This window comes from Macrobrachium rosenbergii, chromosome 21 (assembly GCF_040412425.1).
Source record: "Macrobrachium rosenbergii isolate ZJJX-2024 chromosome 21, ASM4041242v1, whole genome shotgun sequence".
Taxonomy (NCBI): Eukaryota; Metazoa; Arthropoda; class Malacostraca; order Decapoda; family Palaemonidae; genus Macrobrachium; species Macrobrachium rosenbergii.
The window spans coordinates 12117223-12129805 of NC_089761.1; the positions used below are offsets into that span (position 1 = coordinate 12117223).

Below are 12583 nucleotides of genomic sequence, written 5' to 3' on the forward strand. Positions count from 1 at the left end.
TGCCAATTTCTGGAACAGGCACTGTATTGCTAAGCTTTCACTCTTCTGCAAAGATACTGCATCAACATAAAAAAATCTATAGCATCTACTGATCTTGGGAGACAACACACTAGAAACCTTTTTCAAAAATGAAGGAATGAAACCATCAGGATCTTCTCCTCTCCAGCTGACAAGGTTATCAAGAATTTTCCTTTTATCCCTAGAGTTAAATGCAAATTTTGTAAGAATAGGTTCAGGATGGCAAGTATCAAGGAGAGGGACATCCTCAGCTGATTGCTTAGTTTCAGAAGCTTGACGTAGCAGTTCAGCCTTTTCCTTAGGGCCAGTAACCAATTACCATCATCTGCTAGCAGTGGTGGAGTGGAAGATGAGTCTGACCCAGAGATAGATGATGCCCATTTGGTTCACCACAGATGCAGCTTGAGTGATTCCTTCAACTTTCCTCTTTATAGAATTATTGTTATTTCTCTCAGTTATATGGTAAATTCTATTCGCAGTATGGCGAGACTTAACAAATATGGTGTAATTTTCATGTGAATGATTTCATCTCCATGTGTAGAATTTGCTCTGTTTGTCATGGTAAGCTCATCTATATGTATCATCAAACCATGGCTGGTCATGTTTTCTGAATTTGATGACCTTTATTGGGACATACCTTACTAAAATAGCCATCAGCATTTCATTTTACTTCTTCGTGGGGTCTTGGTCTAATATAACATCTAAAATATTAAGTTCCTGACAGACTTGAATACTGTAATGCAATCCCAGTTGGCTCTAGATTATAGCCAGACTGTTTTTCCATAGGTGGCATTTGGAATACACTGATTGACAGATATGCCATCCTCAGTGATACAATGATCAGAAGTTCCTGTACACTCGCAGACTTTGAACTAGAGCAGACCGACCTCGTTGATCTGTGGAATTTGAATTAGCTACTCGCTGTGTTTTGCATTGCAGTCTCCACAAATAAGAAATGAACCTTTTGATCCTTTCCAAGAGACAGTCATATACAGAATTGTCAATATTTGGGTTGCGTTAAACAGTGAATTTGTAAACATTGTAGAACTTACTGATAACATAGAACTTCATGGCAACTATATTCCAGGTTTTTCTGACAATAAATAGGTCATCCGGACTTAGTGTATATAGCCATACCTTGCGCATGTGAGATGGTTCGATGATAAGTAAAGTCAGGGCCATCAACCCTTGGGATTAAGAACTCAACCTTTGAGATAAAAACACCAATGAGTAGTTATGGGCACAACTCTGGAGGTATACAGTCATGTGTGTCTGGATGTAAAATATAGTTAAAGTCTGTTTTGTTTGTGCATTACAGTACTGTATCTTAAGTTTTAAAGTTTCCTCCAACTTCCATGACTTTTTAATATATCTGTAATGTGTTTTATTTTTGTTAATTAATTTTGGTTTTATACCTGTTAGCAACTAGTTCAGTCAGTGCTTATCAGAACTAAATGCAAAAAAGGAACTAATTTGCATTCCACAAGTTGTAAGGATGAAACATATTGGATTAAGTAGCTTACAAGTAAGACATTGTTGATGATGGATTTGCAGTGGTAGTACTTTTAATGAAAACCCATAAAAGAAATCAAATCATTACTTCATTTGAAATAGGTTCATGTATAGACTCTGTAGTAGTTCTTGTTTTATGGCTTTTATTTAAGATCACTTCAAGGAAAGCATATTACTTTCAAGATAAATGGAACTAATAGAAAAATATGTAATATTGATGATATCCATGGCAGATTGTGAAATTCTTTGTAATGGAATATTCTGAAAAATAAGGAGGATCTTGTCATGAAATTTTACTTGTTACTGTTGACCATAGTACCATTGAGAAGGTATGCAAAGAAGTGAACTCCCATTGCAAGCTTGATATTAACGGGGGTTGAACAGTTTAATCACAAACAACTACTTTTATGTCCTACCATTATTTTTGAGAAATACAAGTCTCCCATGATTGCTTGTGTTGTAGGAGCAATTATCAAAACTGATAATTGATAAGTAACTCTATTCCCTGCTGATACAGAACCTGTACAGATGATGGTTTATGAGTAAGGACAGCTTCCTTAACCTGTGCAACCCAAGGTTAAAACATAGTGACTGAAAATCTATTACTGACATTATTTTACACAGTGATAGTCATTGGTGACTTGCGCAGTGGAAATTCATACAGTAGCTGTCTGTATTTTTTTTATTTTGAAGATTTTTTTTTTTCTCAGAAAGTATGTTGTTAGATGAGAAACGTATATAAGAGATTAAGTTTTGTAAACATTGAAGTGAAGGCATTGTTGTGAAAGATACAAGTGCCTTGTTTAAAAGCCATTTATTGTAGATTGTTTTGACAACAGTTTATATTGTAATCATGGGCAAATTTCACCTGCTCTCACTTTGGTTCTGTTGTAAGTTTTATTTTGTAACTGAATTTTTCTGAAAGTTTTCTCTTTAACTTTTATTTCATTGCACTGCAGATCAATTCACTCTAAGTGCGCAAGTGTTTTTATTTAGAATTAGTTGTCAAAACACACTGCAAGCAGACTTGAACTACAATTTCTCATTATCATTTTTTATATTTTTCCTAACTTAAAGGACATGATTCGAAGGATTGGGAAGATTGAAAAAACTGATTGGAATATTGCAGCCATAGAGAAGAAAATTCATGAAAATGCACATGGTGCTGATATTCATCTAGAAAGAGAAAAGGTGCCCAAATGGAGCAAAGATGTTTATGAAGATAAGGTAAAGCTTACATGCAGCGGTTTACTCTCCCTCTGGTGCTTTGTTGGACTCAGAATTTTTTCACATTTTTCTTTGGAGCTATTTGGTTTGGCATCAATCCATTAATCCATCTTAACAGTTTTCTGGGGTCAAGGATAAAATGCGTAATTTTGGTGATGACATGTATGGTTCTGATGTTAACAGTGTTTTTGTGTAAGGCGGTTTTAACATTAGTTTTGTGTTGGTTTCCCATAAGATTAATGTATGCAGAATATATTCCTCCTAGGTGTGCATATTAACTTTGTTGTTTTTATGACAGATTTTTTTTCATTTTTTCAAACTGAACTGGCTCCCATTGTAAGATAAGATCCTTACTCTTTTTGGTGGTGTTATGAGGACATAATATTCAGCAACGTCATTAACATTACCTGAAAGTCAGTTGGGTTTTTGGTGTTTTAACTGTTACATCTTATTGTACTTATTTGATGACTCTTGAGTAAAAGTAAGGATCCCTTATTACTGTTATTTTGTGTGCGTGTGTGTGTGTTTGTGTGTAGTATATTTGTAGTAGAACTTTGTGCACTAAACCTTATAGAAAATACTGACATTTCTTCTGTCCATTCTGGAACTGGACGCCTAAATTGTTTTTAGCTCACTAGGACATGTATACCCTTCTGTGATGTACAATACATTTGGTTTTTTCTGGTTTGCTTTGCATTAATGTAATTGCCATACCACAGTCAAGGTGATTATAATTGTATGTTTTTATTTTCACAATTATGTGTTTTCACAGTTCCACAACATTGAGAGAAGATTGAGGGAAAATGGTGAAGATGAAGAAACCATCGCCAAATACAAGGATATTGATGCCTCACTGAAACGACTGGAGATGAAACTTCGGGAGGGATCCACTTTAGAGACAGGAATGCGTGGCCAAAATAAGGTTTCTAATCTAGCTTCCCAACTATCTTCCAAATTAGAGAAAAAAGACACTGAGAAAGTTTTGATTACAAAGGTAAGCTTTTGCAAGGTGGCAGGAAGCTAGTATCTGTGCAAGTACAGCAGGAAATTTGACAGTGTTGGTGAAGAACAGTAATTCTCTGAGGATTCAAGCTAGCTATACATTAAGCCAAAATGCTGTTTAAATTTTATGACATTTTTGTTTTAATTTTGTAAAGTTTATGAAATGTTTTATTTATTATACATGTAGTGTACAATTGAAAATATGTAGACATTTATTCCTGAGGTTGGTGCTAGGCCTATTACTATACTACAGTATTTCATATTCTTCATATTTGTGTATGCATATTAAGGAATCAATAGTAGTCTGATGATTTAAGAATTTTCACAGGAAACACAACAGTTTTATAGTGCATTAACTAAGGTAAAAAATTTTTGTTTAATATGTAAGCTATGGGACTTGTGTTACAAAAGCACTAAAACCTTATTTGCATATATCTTGGTCATTCTTCTCTACTTGACAGTGCTGAAACAAAATACAAAGTACTGTGAAATAAGGCAGTCAAGGCAGTCAGTAGTAAATATATAAGTGAATAATACTTTATAAATAAATAATACTTTATAACTCATTTAGACCCATAACTGATAACTCATTTAGACCCATAACTGCTTGATAAGGTTTGTTTAAAAGAAACTGTACCATACTTACCATATCTAAGTACATCATGTAAGTGATATTGAAAATATATTGTTTTATGTGAGTCCTGTAGCTTGTTAAATAATAACTTTTCTTTGCAGCCCACAAGACCAACTGTCCCCTTGCCTACATCAGGTTCCGATTTGTGCCACTTTTGTGGAAATCGTGTTTATTTGGTGGAAAGGCTTAGTGCTGAAGGCAAGTTTTTCCATCGCCAGTGCTTCAAGTGTGATTATTGTGCTGCAAATCTTAGATTAGGTAAGATTTTATTTTCTTTCTATATTGAAAATATGAAATTTGTTGTTTTATATTTGACACATTTATTGTTTAAGATTTTATATAGTTTTCCATAGGTTTGAAATATTATAAAACTTTTTCTTAAGGCACAATCAGATGCTTATTAAGTACATAATCATTTTATAAATAAATAGCTGATTTGTTAAATATTCTTCTACTGTAGTATGTTTTTTAAAATTACCTAGATTTTTACCTTATTCTGTCTCTGAACCAGGTAATTACATATATGATCGAGATGGCAGATATGGTGGCAAGTTTTTCTGTATTCCACATTATGGGCTCAGTCCACGAGAGAGAGGGCTACGAAGGAAAACAGAAGATACTGATAGTGCCAAGGAGAATATTGTACCTACTTCTACCTCAACTACCCCAAGTTCACACCTACATGTGAGTGCTTATTTACTTGTAAATATTTTTACGATTTACTGGCACCTGAATTTTTAATGTATTGAAATGGTTATTCCTTGTGCTTGTGTTAATACGTTAACCATTTAATTTTGCAGAATATCATAATTGATTATTAACTACTTAATTTTATTATACACACCTATAACATAGTATTAGTGTCACTGTCTCCAATTGATGATGTTTGGCAGTTCTAACAAGGTAAAGTAACCTCTCTTTTGAGTTGTAAGGCCATCAGAATAGTTATACTACTGTAAAATTAATTTTTATTAAAAAAAAATTACTGAGTATTGTGAACAGTAACTATATAGTGTCTGTAACAAAATGATTATGCTTGTGTTCAAGGTTCAAGATTAAATTCAAAATATTCATATTGAAATAAGCGAATGATATGGTTATTTTAAAGTGTTTTGTATTGTGTTTATTAAGTGGAAGAATGAACTTTAATACAGATTAGGAATTAAATTCATTCTGAACCCATATATGGGACAATACCAACATTATACTTTACAAGTACAGAAGTAAGAAAGGTTTTTTTTTGTCAAGTCCCTTTGGCTTAGTTGCAGTGCCTTCAGCTTATTTATATTCTTTCCTCCATTTTTCCTGTTGATCTGCTTGTCTTCTTGAACTGACCCATGCTGTACATTTCTCCATACATCTATCCTCTATCCATACCAGTACATTTACACAGTAGAACTGAATGTAATATTGTCTGGAGTTGTGATTTTTAACAACTTTCTGGTACATACATTTTAGTTTTACAGAAGCTCCTCAGATTTTTGTCACATAAGGTCTTGTGCAAAAAGTTGGTAGTTTGTTCGATGAATTACATAAACTGTATGTAAATGATAAAATAATGAAAATCTCTTCTCATGTAAAGAAAGGAAATGAGGAAGCTAATAAAGCAACCAAAGCTGCATCTTCAGTAGCCAGTAAGATATAGCTATTACTACCCACTGCTAGGTTGTGGAATTATTGATTTAGTAAAGACTATATGCTTCTTGTTTGAATTAGTTGCATTCATTTAGGCCATGGATATTTGAAGAAATTCTGCACATAATCCAGTCTGTGAAACCAAGAATATAGTCAGCACTTCAACAATTAAGCATGTCAGTGGTTGATAATATCAGACTATAGTAGGTGACAAAGCTTAGTCACAAATCCCTCAGGAAATTGTGTTCTTTAAATGTACAGTTTATGGAATCATGAATATTTTTGAGATGTAATTTACTAGTAAGATATATTCTTTAATGAGAGGTGGCAGTCAAACCATTTTCAAGTTAATTAAGTTAGACTTATAAGGGAAGAGGTAAAAGGAAGTAAGCAGAAAGCAGTAGAGCTGTGGGCCTAAGGGACATTGCAAAAATCTTTAGTTAGTCTACAGTGTGTCACATGGAAAACTTTGTGTTCCCTTTTGCTTGGGATTATGTTAGCAAAGCTGCTACTTCTTTTAAGGAATTATCATCAGTAAAACTTCAAGTTCTTTAATTAATATTTGAAAAAATTTGATCACTTTGTCTCGGAAGTTTTGTCTTTTTTATATTTCTCTTTACTGGACTTCATTTTTTAAAAACTTTTTATATCCTTTTGTTTTCAGTGAAATTAGTTTTCTATATTTCATTACTTAGAAAAGTTGCTGTTCACATTGGAATCATAAAACTTACTTTGTTTCTTATAAAATATGCAATGTAAAGGGAGGTACATGAATGTTGTACATTTAGGCGTGAATTTTTCTATTTATTAACAAGTTATTACTCAGAATTAACACATAACACCCATTAATTTTTACTAATATTCTTAGAAAGAATTCCTCTAGTAGTGTCTTAGGAACTTTACTTGTAAGTGATGTTAACACTGACTTCCTCAGAATTCAGAATTTAATTGAAATGGATATATTGAGTATTATTGTGTAAAACTTCAAAGTACTTTTCCAGTAAGAAATTGAGAAGGTTTATACAGCATTAAAAGTAAAGTTAATTTAATGGTTTTTTTTTCATTTGGGAAAGGGGTGTTATGCCATTTTGATATGGCTGCCAATGTGATAGGTAACCCATTGGAGATTTTATATATACAACAGTGGATTGTAGTGAGCTTACAAAGTATGAGACTTCTACATTTCATGGGATTAAAGGATTATGAAGACGGTAACAGGAAGCAATAGTGGTGTTTTGTAGACTTAGAAAAGGCTTATGGCAGAGTACCCAGAGAAGTGGTTTAAGGGATTTTGAGAAATAAAGGAGTTTCTGAGCTCTTAAGGATGATAAAGGTATACAGGTCTTTTGAAGTTAAGGTTGGATTACATTAAGGATCAGCTTTAACCCCATTCGTCTTTGCAATCATAATGGGTGTGCTGGGTAGCATCTGAGAGGAGATATGCAATGGGATCTGCTATTTGCAGATGACCTAGTTGTAATAGGAGAATTGCAAGAGAGGTACAAGGCTTGGCAAGAGGGCTTGGAAAGAGGAGGATTCAAAGTCAGAATTGCCAAAACAGAAGTAATGCTAAGAGGGAAGACAGGAACTACATGTAAGGTCACAACTTGGTGGGAAGTGAAAGCAAACAAATACTTTCAAAGTACTTTGGTTCTGTCATAAGCAAAGAGGATGGACTTGAGGTAGAGGTGCTGCAGAGAATTGAATCAGCTTGGGCTAAGTAGAGACAGGGTTCTTGGTTGATGCTTGATGTTCTTCAAAGATTCCTTTGAAACTTAAGATCAAGGTCTACAAAACAGTAATCAGACCAGTGCTGCTGCATGGTGCAGGAACATGGACAATGCAAAGAATGGAGGGAGCCCTGGAAAGGATGAAGGTGAGAGTGTTGAGATTGATCCTGAGAATGTCATGGCTGGGAAGAATTTGAAGTGAACAAACAAGAAAAAAGTTGAATGTTTGTAAAATAACAGATAAAGCCAGGGAAAGTAAGATGAGATGATATGATTGTGTGGTTTATAGAGATGAGGATGCTCGGTTTAAGAAAGCCATATGGCCGTGGAGGGTGGTAGCAGTAGTAGAGGTAAGCAGAGAATGTGATGGAGTGACATCATAGAGATAGACATGAGATCACTGGACATGAAGCATACAGATCCCAAAATAGAATTCTATGGAGAAGGAGGCTGAAATGGCCAACTATGTTATTATATACTTATGATATTTTTGGTTTACCTTATTGTAATGATTTTCCTTATCTCTATAATTTTACATTTAGCTATCCCTTTTCTCTGTTATACAGTGTACTTAATTTAATTGATTTCAGTTGTAATTGTAATAACCAGATTGCCCACTGAACTTCTCAATTTCTTAACACTTTTGGGATGCACTTGTCACTACAAAGTATTAGATCCAAGTGGAAGAATATGAAAACAATTCTGACATCTTCAGCATGATTCAAACCTGCATCAGGAGTATATATTGAAAGTCATTTTGTCTCAGATATATTCAGAGGGAAAGACTTTAGAATGATTTTGTGTGTAGTGAACAACTCTCATCCAGTAATGTAAACGGTACATATTTAGTAATATAAAACCTAGGAATTGTAAGCCTAGTCTGCAATTATGTAAAAACCTAGGAATTGTAAGCCTAGTCTGCAATTATGTAAAAACCTAGGAATTGTAAGCCTAGTCTGCAATTATGTACCGTAACTTTCATTCTTTGCTTTGTCTAAAGGAGTTTTAGAATTCAAAAGTCAATGTAGAAGAAAATAACCCTTTAGGTTATACCTGGTAGAATTAAATTAAATTTACTGCTCTTTTCAATACGTTGGATAATTATGATTTTTGTGTAATGCAATTTTAATGAGTTACAAGAAAAATTACTTGTAGGTCAAAAAGTATTTTTGGAAAAAGCATTATTGAATTTTAACCAGATTGAAGTTATATGTAACTTTATTCAGTACTTTGAAGTTTTACTCAGCCTCTTGCTGTCCTTCATGATATGCAAAATTATGAAAGTACTCTTTGTGTGCCAGTGAATTTTTCAGGGCAATTTTTTCCAATTATGCTGCACCATCCTATGCTGATCAGTGGATATTGCAAAATTTTTACATGTACCTGCACAGACCTTTGACTTTATTTTGTCATATTGTCAGTTTCTTTTCATAGTAAATGGTTCCAATCGAAGTTCAGTGAATTGGTCATAGAGTAACTATCAGGCATAAGTGCGTTTGTTTATTTACAATAAACTCCATCTACCAAGTTTTGTACATTGTCATCCTATGAAGTTATTTGTATTCTTCCCCTAAAGAATAGTTGCTGTTATAATAAATAGTGAAAGGGAAGGTTTTATTCCAGTAATCTTCCCTAATGCTAGGCATTCTCCTTTGCAAAAATTTATGCTTATGATGCCATGTACTGTAACCATAAATAAATTGGGTCAGTAATTCAAGTTTCTCTATTTTAGTTAAGGACATGTTGTTCAACAGTTGCATTTCATTGTCCTTTTTCAGTTCTTAGGTATTTGTACCCTGTCACATCTTGTAATAATGGTGAATAGGTTCATCATCCCATTAGGTTGTGAAATAAGTGGGTCTGGTTGTCTTTTGAGAATTTAGTTTGCACTTTACATAGAGATATTTTAGTCTTTGTCAGAAAGTCCAAGGATTTTATGTTTTTTCCCTTGGAATTCTCAAGTTATGTGAAGAAAAAAGGGATTTTGACAAAGGAAAAATCTATTTCTGAGGGAGGCCCTGTGTCACCCGGTGAAATTCCATACTAACTGCAATTTCTAGGTATAAATATTGCTAAATTTACCAGAGAAAAAGCTTTCCAGGAATGCTGGAGTTACTACCCCCCAGATCAGAGCATCTTCTAATGAAGGCGTGGGTATAACCAGGTAGGATCGCAACCACAGAGCCACCTTTCGATAGACATCCCCATGTCAAGATCCCCGGGAAGAGCGAGGGGCCGTACCAGCGCCCACGCTCACCCGCCCGCCATGCGGCGACTCCAGCGCCATCTGAACTCATTCCAGACTAGCACCACCCCCAGGCTTGGCATGAGCAAGTAGGGGGGGCAAACCTGCTTCTGGGAGGGTCACCGGGTGACACGGGGCCTCCCTCAGAAATAGATTTTTCCTTTGTCAAAATCCCTTTTCGACTCAGCCCGTGTCGGCCGCTGAAAACTAGTGACAGAGAATCATGCCAGGGACTGAAAGCTACAAGAGAAAACAAAGGTGATCAGAAGAAAACACATGCTATGAAAAATGGATTTAATTATGATGTCTCATCAGAAAATTAGATTTAACAACAATTAAATGCAGATTGGAACAACACACACACCCAACAGCAATATAAGACACAATGAAAATGTCGGCTTTATAAGAACAAAGCAGAATGAAATACATTATAATTAGGGGTGGAATAAAGGCCCCTGACCCCTAATGGTATAAACATTAAATATAAGCTTAAATCTAAGAACAATGAGATATATAAAACCAGGGGTGAGGTACATGAAGAAGGAAATAAAAACTGCTCAGTAACTATCTTAATCTAAATCCACAGCATATCAAAACCAATCAACAAGACAGACAATAACCAGGTAATACTGGTATCGATTATGAGGAGCAAGGCAGTGAGGGCATAGTTGATCCCAGAAGGAAGAACAGACAGAAATAAATGAGGCAGGCGGGCGGGGGGGAAAGGAAAGGGATTAAGGATAATTAAGGTGGGGAATGACACTCCCCACAGCCACTGTAGAAAATTTCAGAGCTTCGAGTGATTTTAAATAGTGGCGTTTAAACACTAGAGGTATTTCATCCATATGCCAGTAAGTTCAGCAAAAATCCATATTATGAAAATAATTAGTAGAGAGTAGCTACTGCGCGGATATCATGAACCTTCAGGACTGAATCCGGGTTGGCTTGTTTAATAAAATACAAATTTGCTGTCTTATAGCATTCAACGAAGGGATTCCACCTTTTCCCTTATAAAGGGACCAGAACTTATACTGTGGAGTTCTTTGTAGACTAAGACTTGAAAGGTATATACTGGACATGGGATTGGTCCTGAGAAGAGGGGCACCACCTTCAGGGGACCACCTGTCCCTGAGGGTCTTCATTCTTAGCTAAGGAACCCTATGATCCAGGGGAAAGGAGGACTACTCGGACGGGAGGAAATCCAACATGATCATCACCTCTAGCGAGGGCCGATGGCTCTGAAATTCTGGCACCTGAAGCCAAGCTAATCAGAAACAGGTTTTCCGCCAACAGATCGAATGCAGGCATTGTGAGTTATCAATGTCAGTGGCTAATTTCAGAACATGGATTTGAGGAACCAGGTAACGGAATGTGGGCGTGTTACCCGACCTCAAGCGGGCGCATGCTCTGAGGATGGAGAGAAGTATGAATCTATAAAGATCGATTTTGAAACCATACAAAAATGCCTTCTTTAAGGCTGGTTAGCTGTAGTAATAGTGGCGGGGCAAGGCCTTTCAAACAATGACCTAAAGTAACACGTAGGTTAGTAGTCTATAGTTTGAACTTCAGATGCCTTTAAAAGGATGCCAGTTTTTGACTGCTGAATCACTTACTGTCTGGTAGAATCTCTCTTATCAGATTCTAGAAACAAGAGTGTTGTGAGGTCAATGTTTGTTCCCTTTTTGCCGCCGACTTTATAAAGTCCATAAAACAGGGCATTCTGAATTCTTAAGGAGACTGTACAGTCTTTGTTTATTCTTGGAGTCAGTCTGGGTTTGGGTATCTGATGACACATGGCAGGTTCCTGGAGCAGAGGAACCAGTTGCTCTTCAGCCAATAGGGAGCTACCAGAGCTAGTTGGCCATTGAATGACCTGAGTTTGTGCAGTACTTTCAACAACATGTTTATTGGGGGAAACAAGTAGATCCTCTCCCAATAGTTCCAATCTATGGACATCGCATCTGTGGCGAAGGCCTGGGGGTCCAGGTTGGGAGCCACATAACAGGGAAGCTTGTGATTGTTCTCCGTAGCGAACAGATCCATAGGTCGGAACCGGTAGCGAATCAATTGAGCGACTCCGTCAGGAACCGCTTCCGTCACCAACGGTCCTGAACAGGAGTCTACCACCACGTTCTGCCGCTGGGTGGTGGCTGACAAATGCCAGCCGTGCTTGTTAGCCAGGAGAAGATGGCTACCATCACCTGGATTTCTGCGACCTGATTTGGAGCCGCCCCTGTTGATGCAATGAACCACCTGGCGTTCATCCAACACCAGCCTGATGTGAATCTGGCCGGCGGGCGGAGTTTCTTGAGAGTTAGAAACACTGCCAAAGCACCAGGTGTTATATGAAACTGTTGAGTTCATTGTAGACCATGTCCCTTGAACTTTTGTTTTGGTATTCCTCCCCCAGCCGGCAATAGGCGTCTGTGGATTACCTGCGGAGGGGAAGTGGAGTGGAGACCGGCCGACAGGCCACTGGCCTGTGGACCATGGTGGAGCCTTGTTTTCAAGATTCTTTGACATTGGCTCGTCTCCGCCACACTCTGTTTATATCTTTTAGTTTCGCTTTCAAGAGCAGGT

The 12583-nt window shown here is 36.5% G+C and overlaps 1 protein-coding gene across 27 annotated transcripts in view; it reads left to right on the forward strand.

Moving 5' to 3' along the window:
* Positions 1-12583, forward strand: part of Mical (Molecule interacting with CasL) — a 388129-nt gene that overhangs the window by 281387 nt on the left and 94159 nt on the right. For 18 of the 27 annotated variants that reach the window (XR_010856366.1, XR_010856376.1, XR_010856355.1 and 15 more), the window contains 4 exons: positions 2608-2757; positions 3530-3751; positions 4495-4651; positions 4905-5077. Coding sequence is in view for 5 of the 27 variants with exons in the window: in XM_067123006.1 (XP_066979107.1) it covers positions 2608-2757; positions 3530-3751; positions 4495-4651; positions 4905-5077 (702 nt within the window). In the remaining 22 variants the exon portion in view is untranslated. The remainder of the gene's footprint in view (positions 1-2607; positions 2758-3529; positions 3752-4494; positions 4652-4904; positions 5078-12583) is intronic. The other 9 variants (XR_010856365.1, XR_010856370.1, XR_010856374.1 and 6 more) reach the window with 1 other exon arrangement.